The sequence below is a fragment of the Balaenoptera ricei genome, chromosome X (assembly GCF_028023285.1).
Source record: "Balaenoptera ricei isolate mBalRic1 chromosome X, mBalRic1.hap2, whole genome shotgun sequence".
NCBI classification, from domain to species: domain Eukaryota; kingdom Metazoa; phylum Chordata; class Mammalia; order Artiodactyla; family Balaenopteridae; genus Balaenoptera; species Balaenoptera ricei.
In genome coordinates, this window is record NC_082660.1 from 60706669 (window position 1) to 60725085 (window position 18417).

Below are 18417 nucleotides of genomic sequence, written 5' to 3' on the forward strand. Positions count from 1 at the left end.
CATTTTTATTTTTGTTTATAAGCCATTATGCTCAAACTCACACACTCTTTTATGCTGCTGGTACTAGTTGACAATTATGGTGGGTTTCAGAGGGGTGAGAGAGTTGAAACACAAAGTTCAACATAAAAGAAGATATGGGACACATCTCAGATCTGTTGGTTGGCTTTAGGGAAAATGGGCATCTGTTCAAAGTCTGACTTTTTTTAGTAGAAAAAAGACATATTTACGAAATTCCACGTACCATGCATCTGCAATCTTCAAGGTTACCAATTGATAGGCAAGTAGTAGTTATTTTTAAGAAAGAAATGTATTTAGTTTGGGATGCTGTAACAAAATACCATAGATTGCGGGGTGTATAAACAATAGAAATTTCTCACAGTTCTGGAGGCTGGAAGTCCAATGTCAGAGTGCCAGCATGGTTGGGTTCTGGAGCGTGCCCTCTTCCAGCTTATAGACTGCTGATTTCTTGCTGTATCCTAACATGATGGAAAGAGGGCTAGAGAGCTCTCTGGGGTCCCTTTCACGAGGGCACTAAAACCATTCATGAGGGTTCCACTCTCATGATCTAATCGCTTCCCAAAGGCTCCACCTCCTGGTACCATCACTTTGGAGACAGGCTTTTAACATGAATTTGGGGGAGAGACAAACATTCAGTCTGTTGCAGTCCATCCCTTGCTCCATAAAATTCATGTCCTTCTCACATGTAAAATATATTAATTCCATTCCAACAGCCCTACAAGTCTTAACTCATTCCAGTATCAACTCTTAGGTCTAAAGTCCAAAATTTCATCTAAATATCTAAATCAAATATGGGTGAGACTCAAGGTACAAATTATACTGAGGCAAAATTCCTCTCTAGCTGTGAACCTGTGAAAACAAACAACTTATGTGCTTCCAAAATACAATGATGGGACATGCATAAGATAGACATTCCCACTCCAAAAAGAAAGAAGGAAGGAGTGATAGGTCCCAAGCAAGCCCAAAATCTAGCAAGGCAAGTTCCATATGATCTTAAGTCTTGAGAATAATGCTCTTTGGCTTGATGCTCTGCTTTCTAGACCCACTGGGGCAGCAGTCTAGCCTTCTGGACCCACTGGAGTAGCAACATCACCCCCACAGTTTGGTGGAGGGCTGCCCACACTGTGGCTCTCTGCAGTGGCCCCACACATTTTGGTTCTCTGTCTGGAGGAGGCATGGGGAGAGAGGTTTGTGTGTATCCTCAGGGTTCTGCAGAGCGGCCCCACCCCTACGCCTGGGGTGGGAGTGGCAGCCCTGATGATCTCTGAATCACCTTCAGGGTCCTTCTTCCCTTGTTTTGAAGAAAAATAGTGCAGGTTCACATTGCTCTATGGTCTGGTCCTATAGGATCTAATAAGTTTTCCTTCATTTTGTCTTGTTTTCTCTGTTTCCTTTAGTCCTAGCTGGCAGTGTTTCTGCTGGTATAATCCCATCTCTATTCCTAGCTTTTGTTGAGATGGTTGATTAAATCCATGGTTCACACCCGCATTAATCTCCTTATCAAATGGTACGTCTACCATACCTTTAGCGTTTTCTTCCAAATACACTTTCTCATTTTTTGTAATATGGATGAATCTTTAAGTTCTGGTTCCTTTTTGCTTAAAAATTTCACCTTCTCTTCATTTCTCTCCTCTGACATTTTAGTATAAGCAGTCAGGGTAAACCAAGTCACTCCTTTAACACTTGCTTAGAAACCACGTCAGCCAAATATCCAATTTCATTGCTTGCAAGTTTCACCTTCCAAAAAACACCAGAACACAAACAATGCAGTCTAATTATTTGCCTCTCTATAACAAGGATCACCTTTCTCCATTGTCCCATAACATGTTCCTCATCTCTGTCTGAGACCTCCTCAAAATGGACTCTACCATCTATATTTCTACCAATATTCTGTCCATGATTACTTAGGTATTCTCCAAGAAGACTGAAGCTTTCTCTACCACTCTTTCTTCTTTCAGAGCTCTCGCCAGAATCACCTTTAAAATTCCACTCACAGCAATCTAGGCTTTCTCTGTCATGCACCTCAAAATTATTTCAGCCTCTGCCCATTACCCAGTTCCAAAGCCACTTCCACATTTTTAGGTATTTGTTATAGCAGCACCCCGGACTTCTCAGTACCAATTCGTGTTTAACTGAGTTCAGGACGCTATAGCAAAATACCATAGACTGTGTGGCTTATAAACAACAGAAATTAATTTTGCACAGTTCTGGAGGCTAGAAGTCTGAGATCAAGGTCAGGTTCTCCTGAGAGCTCTCTTCCAGGTTTCAGACTGCCAACTTCTCATTGTATCCTCACATGATGGAAAGAGGGTGAGAGAGCTTTCTGGAGTCTCTTTTATAAGGGTACTAATCCCATCCATGAGGGCTCCACTTTCATGACCTAATTACCTCCCAAAGGCCCCACCTCCTAATACCGTCACATTGGAGGTTAGAATTTCAACATATGAATTTGTGGAAGACACAAAAACATTCAGTCCATTGCAAGGTACAAAGTAACCAAACCTTATATTAACAATAATGATTAAATAGCTAACATTTATTTAGGCACTGTGCACACGTGGCATTGATCACCTCATCCCCATATTACAGATGAGAAATGTAACACTCAGAGAGGTGAAGTCACTTGCCAAGGTTACACAGCTAATAAGTTGCAAAGCTAGTGTTCAAACTTGGACTATCTGACTCTCACAATATTAACTTTTAAATAAGCCATGCCCTTAGACCAAGATAGATTTGCAGAAGTAGAATGAAGTGGAGTGAATAAAGAAATAATCCAAATGCAAACGTCTGCCTCACTAGTTACACTGCCACATTTATCTAAAACATTAGTCATCAACCTCATAAAAATACTCATTGCAGTATTATTTATAATCATGAAAAATCAGAAATAAGCTAAGTTTCTAACAACAGTTGAAGAGTATATAAAGCATAGTTCCTATAATAATGAAACTCAAATGCATCCATTACTCATTCATTCAACAAACATGTATTGAGCACCTACTATATGCTAGGTACTCCTCTACATGCTAGGGAAATAGTAATGAACAAAACAATGTCCTTTCCCCATCCAATGAAGCTTATGAAAATTTTTAAATGACATGAAAAAATACTTGATGAAATGTTAGGTTAAAATTAGATAAAATTATGTATTTAGTAGGAACTAAATTACACATACACAAAACAGATACATGTACAAAAGAGAGTTAAAAGACAATATGCTAATATATCCAATACATTGCTTCTGTGCTGAAATATCTTATTATTACAGGTATCTTTATACTTTTATATATTATTCATACTTACTGCAAAGAGCATTTAATATAATAATAATATATTTTAGTTCTTGGGCTCATAAATATAATTGCTTTGGTGACATTAATTAGATCGTTCACACTACTTCTGTGCTCTCATCTAGCAAATGCTTTACACTAACTCTTTAATGTGGTGCTCCAAGGACAATGGTGCTTCAAGGACAAAGGACAACCCTGCCTGAAAAAGTTTCAGCGTTACACCCCCTACCTGACTCAATCTCCCTCCCCACCATGTCACGATGGTTACAAAATTCCTGAGCCCACCTGGGCGACGCCCACCTGGGCAACTGGACCTGTCCCAAATAAGGAAAGGCACATGCCCTGCCCCACTCCCACCCTATAGAAGGAAGGTATATGTGCCTCGACCAATAAGTAAATGAAATTTTCACCTCGGACCATTCCTTTGTTTTCTGGCTATAAAAACTGATCAATAGCACATGTTCCGGCTCGACTCTCCCAGACTACTAGGAAGTCGGCCTGCCGTTCTGGCAGCGACCTTTCCCTCTAATAAATTCTACCTTCTTTACATTCTGCCTTGTGTCTGGAAATTCTTTTCCAACCCGCGTTCGGACCACGACAATTAACTCAGTGGTTACCAAACTTTTTTTTTCAATGGCCAGAGGGCAAATATTTGAGGCTTTGAAAGTCATGCAGTCTCTGCCACTACTACTCAATGCTGCCGTTGTACTACAAAATCACCCACAGACAATATTTAACTGTGTTGCAGTTAAGTCTGTGTTCCAACAAAACTTTATTTACAAAAAAATGTGGCAGAGAAGATTGGCCCAAGGGCCATAATTAACTTCATAACAAACACAAAGTTCTTACTTCCACTGTTCAATCTCCTAATTGTAACATCCGTGAGAGATAAATATTAACCACATTTTACAGAGGACAAGACTAAGGCTCAGAGAGAGGAAATATCTTGTCCAACATCATGCAGCTCACAAAGCGAGTTATTAAATCCAGCTCCCAAGAGAGATGCCAAATCTCCTGTTGCCTTAAAAGCTGTACATATATAAATGCTAATTTTAAACTTTTTCGGGGAATTTGTTCCTTAGAAGAACCTTACTCTGAATTATTTTGCGAAAAAAAACAAAACAAAATCACTCTTTATCCTTCACAAAACATCTATTTTCGTGTGTTAGATTCTTTAAAGAAAAATTCCCCTGCAGACTGAGTCAAAGACCTCAATGGAGGTTTAAGGGATATCTTTTGATTGCTTTTGTGTGAAGAGGAAATGGGATTATGAGGGAATGTTTCTTTATGTTTCTTAAGCAGCCCCCCAGGAGCTTGGCACAACAGGGGACAACAGGGAATAAAGATGCCCAAGTTTTCTATACCCACAGACCAAGGAGGCTGCTTTTATTCAGACCTGCTATGAGAGGCACATGGCCATATGTAGCTGAAGACTTACCAATGTTAATCTCGTCATCAGTCAGAGTGTCTCCAATGAAATCAAACTGAAAGGACTGCAACGTTTGGGAAAATTTCTGAACAGCAGAGGAGTAATCTGTAAAGGAAGGGAAACAGGAGAAATGGTCAATACTGCTGCCTTTTGTCTGATTTCCTCATCTCTGTTAGAGCAGACAGGAGAAAAACAAAGGGAAGTGCTCCTAGCAGGTAGCAAATTGCATTACAAGACCGTTAAACCAAAGACCAGACCTTCAGTAGAAAATTTGAGCAACTAAAACCACATATTAAAGATGAAGTAGGGCAACTTAGTGAAGTCCTTCGTTTAAGTCATGGTACATGTTTTATCTTCAATCCCTGTCCTATATGACCTGTTCTACCCAAAGCCTGTAAGACCTAAAGCTACTTAGTTGTACTCCTAATAGAGTCTCCTTAAGCTTTATTGAGTGCCTATTATGGACAATGGACTAGATGCTTTCTTACCTCTACCAAACAAACATCCACAATCATTGTACAAAGAAAAAAATAGCTCCAGGTTCCAGAGCTATCTGGAAGAGCTGGAACTAGAAGTCCAGTGGTGTGTCTGCATCTCTAGGGCATTCCCCATGACAACATAGGTAACAGCTGGACATTTTACACATTAACCAGATGGCAGCCTGGGTTAAGATACTGTCTGGCAGAGGGACAAATTTAACTTGCTCACAGAGTATTCACTAAGGGACCTAAAATAAGGAGATAATTGATGAAAAATTGAGGGTGGTATGGCCAGACAGATGTTTTTATTTTGGGTCAATGATTTTGAATTTTATTACACAGAAGTTTAATGATAATATAAAATTAAATCACAATTAGTTACCCTTTTGACAAATTATCCTTATTGAAATTTTTAAAATATGACTTTCACCAGTATATCCAGCCAAACCTCCAATCTTGCTATGCCAAGAGTGGTTCTCAAGCCAGCAGTATCGTCATCACCTGGGAGCTTGATAGAAATACACATTCCCAGGTCACACCCCAGACCTACAAAATCAGAAACTGCATTTTTATATAATCCCTAGGGTATTCACATGCTCTTTAGAGTTTGAGGAGCACTGCTCTCACCAACTAAAGTAACACATTAAGACCATATTCTAGGAAACATCAAGCTTCGTGGTAATTTTTGGTCCCCTTTTCCTATTTCTTCTTTCACTCCTTAGTTTCATCATCCTCCACCTTCATATCTATCAGATATACAAGCTACTTAAAGTTTTTGCTCTCACCCTAACAGAAAGGGAGACAATGCAAACAACAGTCCTTTCAATGAAAAGTTATCATGGTTAGGCTATCATGGTTAAACACAGTAAAACATGCTTAGGCATTTGTCTGGAGCACATAAACATGCCAAGAATTTTATTACCTTCTTGCCTATGTCCCATTATCAGAAGTACTTATTTTTAGTATTTAGATCCTTGACCCTCTGAACACATCATTGGCAATAATAACAACAATAACAATAATAATAATACTTTACAGAGATTGGAGACTGCAGACCAGGTTACCATTCCTTTTCAAATTTCCACATTTTAGAATCACATTTTCCACTTCAAATCAGGCCACATAAATGTGAGAGGAGCATGCACACCCTGCCTTCCACATTTCATCAGCAAAGAGAACACAAAACTGGCTCCATATCTGGAAAACTTTTCTCTGGCCTCTTTGGCCAGCAGCAAAAAAAAAAAAAAAAAAAAAAAAAAACAAGGCCAGAGTTTCCCATGTGCACTGTTTTACTCAGGGAAATTAAATATAATATTCATTGTACTATCCTTTCACAAATACCAGGATTTCGTAAATTGAGCTGAGCAAGGTACAGTTATAAATCACTCCTCATTTAGAATTATATGAACATTTTAGAAACCACAAATATTATGATTTTCAACATTTATAGTATTTTGTAAGTAAAGGCATGGAGTGAGAAAGGAGTTATATTCATTCCCTTTCTCATTATTTGCACCAACACTCTTCTCCAGGTTTCTTGGACTTCAAAACACTACCTTACATCTGCACAGAGCTTGAAAATGTTTATGAAGGACTTTGCACAAACACTTTTCATTTACTCTTCCCAAGTATCTAAAGGTAGGTATTACTATCCTCACCTTATAAACAAACCCAAAAAATGAGACCATGAAGCAAATCACATGCACAAAAATACAAACACAAATTAACAGCTCTTCATGGAAAGAAGGTCTCATTTATTTGGCCTCTGCACTGAGGGAAATGCCAGGAAAGACTCATATATTTTAGATAAATGTGTTGGGCGACTTCTTGACTACAAAGAATCAACAGATAACCTAGAAATGCTTATCATGGATGGGACATTTATTTCCTTATCATCCTAAAATTCGCTGCACCACTCCAAACCATGTAAATTCATCCGTATATCCTCCCTGATACTGCCCCACCCCCGCCCACAAAGCCACTCTCTCATAATTTTTCAAGCTATCTTTGTCAGTTCTCCCTCAATCCCCTTCTTATTTATTCGTGTGTCTTCTATGATGTTTTTCCTTCATCTTTTCCTAACTCATTTTAGAATGTAGTTGGATAGTGCCTTTTAGGCAATTGAAGCTTCCGGGGAATGAGGCAGAATATAAACGGGATCGATTAGTTAACTAATTCATATTATATAGATCCCAATTTGGTTTCTATCACTATAGTTTTCTACAGAATCATACGGAATATCCTCTTTTATTTCCAACTTATTTAAGTCTGCAGGATGTCTTGGTAATTCATGAATCAGTAATTCATTCTTTTTGTTGCTAAGTAGTATCCTATTGTGTAAATATACCATAATTCATTCATTCACCTATTCAGGGACTTTTCTGATGTTCCTAGCTTTTCACTATTATGAATAAAAACTGCTATAAACTCTCATGTAAAATTCTTTCTGAGACATATGTTTTCACTTCTCCCAAGGAGTGCACCCTAGGAGCTCAATGAATGCGTTTTATGGTTAGTTGGTAAATGTATATTAAACTATGTAAGAAAAGGTTAAACTGTCTTCCAAAGCCATTGTACCATTTTGTATTCTTATCAACAATGTATGAGAATTTCAGTTGATCCACATACTTTCCAGCATCTGGTTATTTACTTCTTAATTTTAATTTTAGCCATTCTAATGGGTGTGTAGTGGTATTTCACTATAGTTTTAATTTGCATTTTCCTGATGACTAATGGTGCTGAGTATCTTATCATTTACTTATTGGACATTTGTAATAACTTTTCTTATAAAGGGTCTGTTCAAATTTTTGCTTGTTCTATGGTTGAGTTGTTTATTTTCTTATTATTGAGCTATAAAATTTCTTTATATATTCTGGATACAAGTTTTTTCTCTCATATATATATATATATCAAGTACTATCTAAATTAAAGCTTAAAAATCTAAGGGCTGTATATTCAAGACAAAAGAGTGAATCTCTATAAAAACAGTGAATTTTGTGATATATTACGTTATCCTAATCAAATCACCTTCTCACCAGCTCTGCAATCTCTGCAATAACGCTAAAAACCAACAGCCTCACAACTACAGTATCTATGAAAACCAACAGTTTAGCAGCCACTGGAGAGGGCAGAGCGGGTTGGAGGTTCACAAGGCCCCACTCTCAGAGAATGATTACTATTTGTCCAGTCTGACAGGTACAGAAAGCTCCGTTCTTAGAGTTTGTCTTTGCTTCTCTTAACGCAAAGTTCATTCTGTGTAAAGTATGCTGCCTTTGGAGCATTTACAAAAACAATCGTCTGAAATTGTTTAAGATTGTGGTGACCTGAGGTGATGTACAAATTGGACTTATAAAGTGGCTGAACAAAACACCTGCTAAGAAAAAAAAGAATGACAAATTAGAGAATGACATACCCATAGGGGTCTTTGCAAAGCTGAACACTATTCCAAGAAATCTAGAAAGACACATACATGCAAAGAAATGTATGCACACTCTGGGTTGTGTGTTTGCCCACAGAAGACTTGAAAAGGCCTTAATCTTTCTCTTCTGCCTGAATTTGAGGCCCTGCCCAAGCAGGGAGAGAACAGTAAGGCAGCGTTGTAAATTTACTGCCCAAATGTTGAAGGCATGCCTTAAAACACACACAAAGCCTTTCAGCAAAAGCTGGGAGACTTACTGGTTAAAATTATTTAATAAAATCACTGCCCAATCATTAGCAGAACACTAAGCTAACCTATCAAAGACTTCAGTGGCTTCACACAACAAAAAGTAGACTTTAATACAGATTTAGTCCAAGAGGTCAAAAAACAAAGAACAATAACAGTCACTTATAACAAACCCTGGGAGGGAGACAGGATCTAATTTTCAGAGTTGTCACATTATATTATTTTAAATGTACCCTTTCCAACAAGAAATTATGAGACACACAGAGAATACTGCCCCATACTCAAGAAAAAAAGGGTTATCAACAGAAACCATTCAGGAGGAAGCCCAGACATTGGACTTTCAAAAAAAAAAAGATTTTGAATTAGCTATTTTAAATATGTTCAAATAATTAAAGTAAACCATGACTAATAACTAAAGGAGAGAATGCGAATGATGTGTCACCAAATAAACAACAACAATAGCGGGTTGGAGATATTTTTAAAAGAAACAATTCAAAGTTCTGTAGTTAAAAAGTACAAGGAATCAATAGCAAAGACCAATAAAACTAAAAGCTGGTTCTTTGAGACGATAAACAAAATTGATAAACCATTAGCTGCACTCATCAGGGAAAAAAGGGAGAAGACTCAAATCAACAGAATTAGAAATGAAAAAGGAGAAGTAACAACTGACACTGCAGAAATACAAAGGATCATGAGAGATTACTACAAGCAACTATGTGCCAATAAAATGGACAACCTGGAAGAAATGGACAAATTCTTAGAAGAGCAAAACTTTCCATGACTGAATCAGGAAGAAATAGAAAATACAAACAGACCAATCACAAGCACTGAAATTGCAACTGTGATTAAAAATCTTCCAACAAACAAAAGCGCAGGACCAGATGGCTTCAATTCTATTAAATATTTAAAGAAGAGTTAGTACCCATCCTTCTCAAACTCTTCCAAAATACAGGAGATGGAGGACCACTCCCAAACTCATTCTATGAAGCCACCATCACCCCAATACCAAAACCAGACAAAGACGTCATGAAAAAAGAAAATTACAGAACAATATCACTGATAAACACAGATGCAAAAATCCTCAACAAAATACTGACAAACAGAATCCAACAGCACTTTAAAAGGATCATATACCATGAGCAAGAGGGGATTCCCCCAAGAATGCAAGGATTCTTCAATATACGCAAATCAATCAATGTGAAATAACATATTAACAAAACTGAAGGATAAAAACCACATGACAATCTCAATAGATGCAGAAAAAGCTTTCAACAAAATTCAATACCCATTTGTGAAAAAAACTCTCCAGAAACTGGGCACAGAGGGAACCAAACTCAACATAATAAAGTCCATATATGACAAACCCACAGCCAACGTCATTCTCAATGGTGAAAAACTGAAACCATTTCCTCTAAGATAAGGAACAAGACAAGGGTGCACACTCTCGCCAATATTATTCAACATAGTTTTGGAAGTCTTAGCCACAGCAATCAGAGAAGAAAAAGAAATAAAAGAATCAAAATTGGAAAAGAAGAAGTAAAACTGTCACTGTTTGCAGATGACATGATACTATATATAGAAAATCCTAAAGGTGCCACCAGAAAACTACTAGAGCTAATCAATGAATTTGGAAAAGTAGCAGTATACAAAATTAATGCACATTGTTAGTATATATGCATTCCTATATACTAACAAAGAAAAATCAGAAAGATAAATTAAAGAAACACTCCCATTTACCACTGCAACAAAAAGAATAAATTACCTAGGAATAAACCTACCTAAGGAGGCAAAAACATGTATGCAGAAAACTATAAGACACTGATGAAAGAAATAAAACACGATACAAACAAATGGAGAGATATACCATGTTCTTGGATTGGAAGAATCAATATTGTGAAAATGACTATACTACCCAAAGCAATCTACAGATTCAATGCAATCTCTGTCAAATTACCAATGCCATTTTTCACAGAACTAGAACAAAATATTTTACAATTCATATGGAAACACAAAAGATCCTGAATAGCCAAAGCAATCTTGAAAAAGAAAAACAGAGCTGGAGGAATTAGGCTCCCAGTCTTCAGACTATACTACAAAGCTACAGTAATCAAGATATTATGGTACTGCCACAAAAACAGAAATATAGGTCAACGGAAGAGGAGAGAAAGCCAGAGATAAACCCACACACATATGGTCACCTTATCTTTGACAATGGAGGCAAGAATATACAATGAAGAAAAAACACTCTCTTCAATAAATGGTGCTGGGAAAACTGGACATCTTCATGTAAAAGAATGAAATTAGAACACTTGCTAACACCATACACAAAAATAAACTCAAAATGGATTAAAGACCTAAATGTAAGGCCAGACACTATCAAACTCTTAGAGGAAAACATAGGCAGAACCCTCTATGACATAAATCACAGCAAGACCCTTTTTGATCCACCTCCTAGAGTAATGGAGGTAAAAACAAAAATAAACAAATGGGGCCTAATGAAACTTAAAATTTTTGCACAGCAAAGAAAACCATAAACAAGACGGAAAGACAACCCTCAGAATGGGAGAAAATATTTGAAAATGAAGCAACTGACAAAGGATTAATCTCCAAAATATACAAGCAGCTCATGCAGCTCAGTATCAAAAAGCAAACAACCCAATCCAGAAATGGGTGGAAGAACTAAAGAGACATTTCTCCAAAGAAGACATACAGATTGCCAACAAACACATGAACAGATGCTCAACATCACTAATCATTAAAGAAATGCAAATCAAAACCACAATGAGGTATCACCTCACACCAGTCAGAATGGCCATCATCAAAAAATCTACAAACAATAAATGCTGGAGAGGGTATGCAGAAAAGGGAACCCTCTTGCACTGTTGGTGGGAATGTAAATTGATACAGCCACTATGGAAAACAGTATGGAGGTTCCTTAAAAAACTAAAAATAGAACTACCATACGACCCAGCAATCCCACTACTGGGCATATATCCTGAGAATACCATAATTAAAAAAGAGTCACGTACCACAATGTTCATTGCAGCACTATTTACAATAGCCAGTACATGGAAGCAACCTAAATGTCCATCGACAGATGAATGGATAAAGAAGATGTGGTACATATATACAATGGAATATTACTCAGCCATAGAAAGGAAAGTAATTGAGTTATTTGTAATGAGGTGGATGGACCTAGACTCTGTCATACAGAGTGAAGTAAGTCAGAAAGAAAAAACAAATACCGTATGCTAATGCACATATATGGAATCTAAAAAAAACGGTACTGATGAACCTAGTGGTGGGGCAGGAATAAAGATGCAGATGTAGAGAGCGAACTTCAGGACACGCAGGGGAAGGGGAAGCTGGGACAAAGTGAGAGAGTAGCACTGATATATATACACTACCAAACGTAAAGTGGATGGCTAGTGGGAAGCTGCTGCTTAGCACAGGGAGATCAGCTCGATGCTTTCTGACAACCTCCAGTGGTGGGATAGGGAGGGTGGGAGGGAGACGCAAGAGGGAGGGCATATGGGAATATATGTATACATATAGCTGATTCACTTTGTTGTACAGCAGAAGCTAACACAACATTTTTCTAAAGCAATTATACGCCCAGAAAGATATTTTTAAAAAGTACAATAACTGAAATAAAAATTTTACTACAATGGCTTAAGACTAAATTTGAGCAGGCACAAGAGTCAGTGAACTTGAAGACAGGTCAATTGAGATAATCCAGTCTACGAAACAGAAAGAAAAGAGAATGAAGAAACATCAACAGAGCCTCAGAGACCTGTGGGACACCAACAAGAGTGATGCTACACACATAGTGGGAATCCCAGAAGAGGAGAGAAAGAAAGGGAAAGAAATAACATTTGCCACATTTGATGAAAAACATTAATCTGCACTCCCAACAAGCTCAACACACTTTAAGGAAGACAAACTGAAAAACACACACACCTAGAAACATCACAAACTACTGAAAGAAAAAGAAAGAGAAGCTTAAAAAAAGCAAGAAAAATTGACTCATTATGTACAAGAGAGAGCCTCAATAAGATTAACAGCTGACTTTTCATCAGAAAGCACGAAGGCCCCAAAACAGTGAAGTGACATACTCAAAGTTCTGGGGGAATAAAAAGTATCAAAAATACTCTATATCTGTCAAAATTAACCTTCAAAAATGAAGAGAAAATTAAGATATTCCCATATAAACAGAAACTGAAAGAATCTGTTGTTAGCAAAAGTGCATTATGATAAATACTAAAGGGAGTCTTCCAAGTGAAAATCGAAGGACACTAAACAGTAACTTGATGCACATGAGGAAGTGAATGGCACCAGCAAAAGAAATATATGCAAATATAGAAGATAGAGTAAATGTATTTTGTTTGTTACTCTTTTCTCTTTATGTATGAGTCAAGAGAAAACTGTGCATAGCAATAGTTATAAAACTATGTTGATGAAATTATAATGTATAAAGTGTAATTTGTATGAAAATACTAGCACAAAAGAAAGGGGAGGTAACATAGCTATATTGGAGAAAAGTTTTTATATATTACAGAATTGGTACTAATCTGTCCTACATTATTAAGGTTAGATATCAATTGTATTTCCCAGGACAACCAATAAGTAAACAGCTGAAAATATATAGTAAAATAAACAACAAACTAACTAAAATCGTGTACTAGAAAAAATTTTTTTACACAAAAGAAGACAATAGTGGAAGAATAGAAGAATAAGTGAGATACAAGGCACACCAAAAATAAATAGCAAAATGGTAGATGTAAATCCCACCTTGTCAATATTAAATTAAACATGAATGTACTAAAAATTCCAATCAAAGCCAGGGAGTGGTAAAATAGATGCATAAATTAAAACAAAAAATACAATGATCCAAAATCTATGGGATGTAGCAAAAAACAGGTCTAAGAGGGAAGTTTATAGCAATACAAGCTTACCTCAGGAAACAAGAAAAATCTCAAATAAACAACCTAAGCTTACACCTAAAGGAATTAGAAAAATAGAACAAATCACAAAGTTAGTAGAAGGAAAAAAAATCAGAGCAGAAATAAATGAAATAGAGACTGCACCCATATTTTAATTGGGATGAAACTCAAGTAGCCAAATTTCATTATGACTCAAAACCTGATGGATGCAATTCTACTTCTTAAGCATATTAAACAGTGGAATGCCCAAGGGATTGCCAGGCTTGATGGTTTTTGCTGCTTTCAGTTAAAAAAAAAGTTGTTCCCTTAATATAATCATCCCTTTACACTCAACAATTTATTAGCTTAAATGAATCCTCATATTAACACCTGGTAGGGCTGTGTGTTTTTCCAAGGCAGAATGAGGTAGTGGAAAGATCACTAAGACTGCAGTTCTAAGTCTTGGCTCTGGAACTAATCAGCTTTGTGGGTATGGGCAAGTTACTTCGCCTCTCTGGGCCTAGATTTAAAAGAATCCTTACTACTTACTAGCTACTATGATTGCCTTCAGTTTATATGTAAAATTATAATATCATCTACCTCAAAGGGTTATTGGGGAGATTAAGAGGTCATACTTTAAAAACTAGAGATCACCTTATAAATGCCAACTATTTTTATTTTAAAATTGGGCTATTGTTACTATTAATAAGACTGCTATAAACATCTAATGAAAATGTCCTATAAAAATTAAAATAGAATTAGACAAACAGTGGCTCTTGCATTTTAAAGACTTGTTGAGAGTATGATAAAATATACAGATTTTCTTCCCAGAAAAATGTGTATATATACACATCTGTAAAATCTCAAGTTCCAAGAAGCCGTGATGTCCAACTTAAGAACTCTCCAACAAGAAAATCTTTAAGGTCTCTCCTAGCTCTCTCAGCCTTGAGTGTATGACTTTGACTCTTTTAAAGTACCCACTCAATAAGTCAGATTGATTCAACCAATAAACCCTCCTCCTAATCCAAACACACAGAAATGTTAAGTAAAATGCAACAAGTGAGTGAGTGGTTTTTTTTTGTGTGTGTGTGTGTGTGTGTGCCTTTTAAAATATCCAACAGACCTAGAAAGCAAGCAAAACTCTCGGGACTTCCCTGGTGGTCCAGTGGTTAAGAATCCACCTTCCAATGCAGAGGACGTGCATTCGATCCCTGGTCAGGGAACTAAGATCCCACATGCCATGGGGCAACTAAGCCCACATGCCGCAACTACAGAGCCCACGTGCTCTAGAGCCTGCGCATCACAACTAGGGAGCCCATGCACCACAACTAGAGAGAAGCCCACACAAAGCAATGAAAGATCCCATGTGCTGCAACTAAGACCCAACGCAGCCAAAAATAAATAAATAAATAAATAAATTTTGGGGGGGGGCTCTCAGCTACCAGAAATGAAGAGGAGAAGAGGAAATTCAAAACCAGAGGAGAGAGCAGTAGCTGAGACCAAGTAGCCAGTGGAAGGGTATGAGAACTAGATACAGTTGATTCTCATCATTTGCAGATTCTGTATCTGTGAATTTGCCTACTCACTGACATATATTTTCCCAGCAGAGGTCATGAAAATCAACATTGCTTTCTTGTTTCAACTCTCATACTTTAAACAAGTGTCCTTTTTGTGGTCTGTTTATTGTCATGATTTTCATATTTTTTGTGCTTTTTGTTGGTGATTGAGCTGTTTAATATTGCCCCTAAGCATACTGCTTAAGTGCTGTCTCATGTTTGTAAAAATAAGAAGGTTGTGCTGTGCCTTACAGAGGAATTTCATACATTAGATAAGCTTAGATCAGGCATGCATTATAGTACTATTGGTCATGAGTTCAATGTCTTTAAAAAGGAACTCAAAAAACAAGGTTATGTATTGATCAGTTGATGAATATGTTGTGACAAGAAGCTTAAAGAAACCTCTGTATTCCCTCAAGGAGCAATGGTTCAGTATTCACAAATTCAGTGTTTCTAATGACTTTAAAAGTATAATTACCATCAGTAAAATGAAGTGACTGCATGTAGGAGTAGGGATTTTATCAACAAGCAGGGGGAACATTCTGGTGGAGTTGGGAGCTAGAATGAGGTTCCTGCATGAAACCCACTGACATAGGATGCTCCAGGGAATATAGCAGACAGTCAGTCTCACACTGAGCTAAAATCAACAGTGACCCAGAACCACAAGCTTTTGTTGATTAAAGTTCAAAATTGTACTGCACACATAGGTTAAAAGAAATTAACTTCAAAACTGATCCTGAACCAGCACCAGCAAGCTCAAGAGGAAGTAAAAGAAAAACTGCCCCCTAAGGATGCCTCCACAAAGCAGGGTACATGAGGAAATCTCAAAGAAACAACTCCCACCCAGGAGAACTTAATAGTCAGAAATTACAAATAATACTAGGAAAGTAACATGAGAGCCAAAATAAATGAGTGGATTCCTTTCTTTGAGAATGAGAATTACAGTGCAATCCAAAAGGTATTTTAATAGGTACATTTACAATATTCAGAGATGAAGTAAAAAATCCAATCATCTAAGAAGGGACAATAAACAGACATACATTTTCTCATCAGCAATAACCAATGTTAATAAAATGAAGTATTAATTTTAACATGCTGAGATAAAATAACAATCAACCTACTGGTACTGAATTGGAAAACAGATCTGAGGATATCACCCCCAGAACAGCACAGAGAAATAAGCAATGAGAAAACATAAAAGAAAATAAAAGAGACAGAAGGACAAGAGGCCCTAATAGGAATAACAAAAGAAGGGAGTAAAAGACATAGGGGTAGAGGTCAGTAAAATGGCAACCTAGGAAGCTCCAAGCTCTTAGTTCCCCACAGGAACATCAAAACAAACAAACAAACAAAAAATAACCAGGGGCTTCCCTGGTGGCGCAGTGGTTAAGAATCCACCTACCAATTCAGGGGACACGGGTTTGAGCCCTGGTCCAGGAAGATCCCACATGCCACAGAGCAACTAAGTCCGTGCACCATAACTACTGAGCCTGCGCTCTAGAGCCCGTGAGCCACAACTACTGAGCCTGTGTACCACAACTACTGAAGCCCGCCTGCCTAGAGCCCATGCTTCGTAACAAGTGAAGCCACCGCAATGACAGAGAAGCCTGCACACCGCAACGAAGAGTAGCCCCCGCTCGCCGCAACTAGAGAAAGCCCGTGCACAGCAACAAAGACCCAATGCAGCCAAAAATAAATAAATTAAAAAAAATTAAAAACAAAAAAAAATAACCAGAATCTGTCTAAACCAACTTTGAAGGAGCTCTGGAAAACAAAGGTTTACTGTAACCAAGCAAAGGCCGAATCAAGAAAAATTATCTTAACTGGAAGTCCTACCCACTGCAATCAAAGAAGAAAAAAAAATAAAAGGTATCCAAATTGGAAGGGAAGAGCTACAGTTCTCACTATTTGAGGAGGACATGATACTTTATATAGAGAACCCTAAAGTGCCCACTCCAAAAAAATTAGAACTAATAAGTAAATTCAGGAAGGTTACAGGATACAAGATTAATATACAGAAAACTGTTATTTCTATATACTAATAATGCAGTATCAGAAAGGGAGAGTCAAGAAAATATCACTTAAAATTTTATCAAAAAGAATAAAATACCTAGGAATAAACTTAACCAAGGAGGTGAAAGACAAATTCTCTGAAAACTATAAAACATTGATGAAGGAAATTGAAGATGATACAAAGAAATGGAAAGATATTCTGTACCTTTGGATTGGATGAATATTGTTAAAATGGCCATATTACCCAAAGCAATCTACAGATTCAATGCAATCTTTATCAAAATACTCATGACATTTTTCACAGAACTACAACAAATAATCCTAAAATTCATAGGGAACCATAAAAGACCCCAAGTGACACAGCAATCTTGAGAAAAAAAAAACAAAGCTGGATATATAAACCTCCAAGAGTTCAGACTATATTGAAAAGCTATAGTAATCAAAACAGCATGTTGCTAGCACAAACACAAACACATAGATCAATGGAACAGAAAAGAGAGCCCAGAAATAAACCCACACACGTATGATCAAGTAATCTACAACAAAGGAGGCAAGAATATACAATGGAGAAAAGACAGTCTCTTCAAAAAGTGGTGCTGGGAAAACTGGCCAGCCTCATGTAAAACAATGAGAAGTGTAATAATGGAAACCATAAAACTCCTAGAAGAGAACATAGGCAGAACACTCTTTGACATAAATCACAACAATATTTTCTTGGATCTGTCTCCTAAGGCAAAAGAAACAAAAGCAATAATAAACAAATGGGACCTAATTAAACTTCAAAGCTTTTGCACAGAAAAGGAAACCTTTGGCAAAACGAATATACAACCTACTGAATGGGAGAAAATATTTACTTTGTGACCACCTAGAGGGGTAGGATAGGGAGGGTGGGAGGGAGATGCAAGAGGGAGGGGATATGGGGATATATGTATACATATAGCTGATCCACTTTGTTATACAGCAGAAACTAACACAACATTGTAAAGCAATTATACTCCAATAAAGATGTTAAAAAAAAAAAAGATACAGGATTGGCCAATAATTCT

At 37.1% G+C, this 18417-nt stretch overlaps 1 protein-coding gene across 4 annotated transcripts in view; it reads right to left on the bottom strand.

The window, feature by feature from the left end:
• Window positions 1–18417, bottom strand: part of OPHN1 (oligophrenin 1) — a 599884-nt gene that overhangs the window by 411618 nt on the left and 169849 nt on the right. For all 4 annotated transcript variants that reach the window (XM_059910821.1, XM_059910818.1, XM_059910820.1 and 1 more), the window contains one exon: window positions 4747–4842. In XM_059910821.1, coding sequence (XP_059766804.1) covers window positions 4747–4842 — 96 coding nt within the window. The remainder of the gene's footprint in view (window positions 1–4746; window positions 4843–18417) is intronic.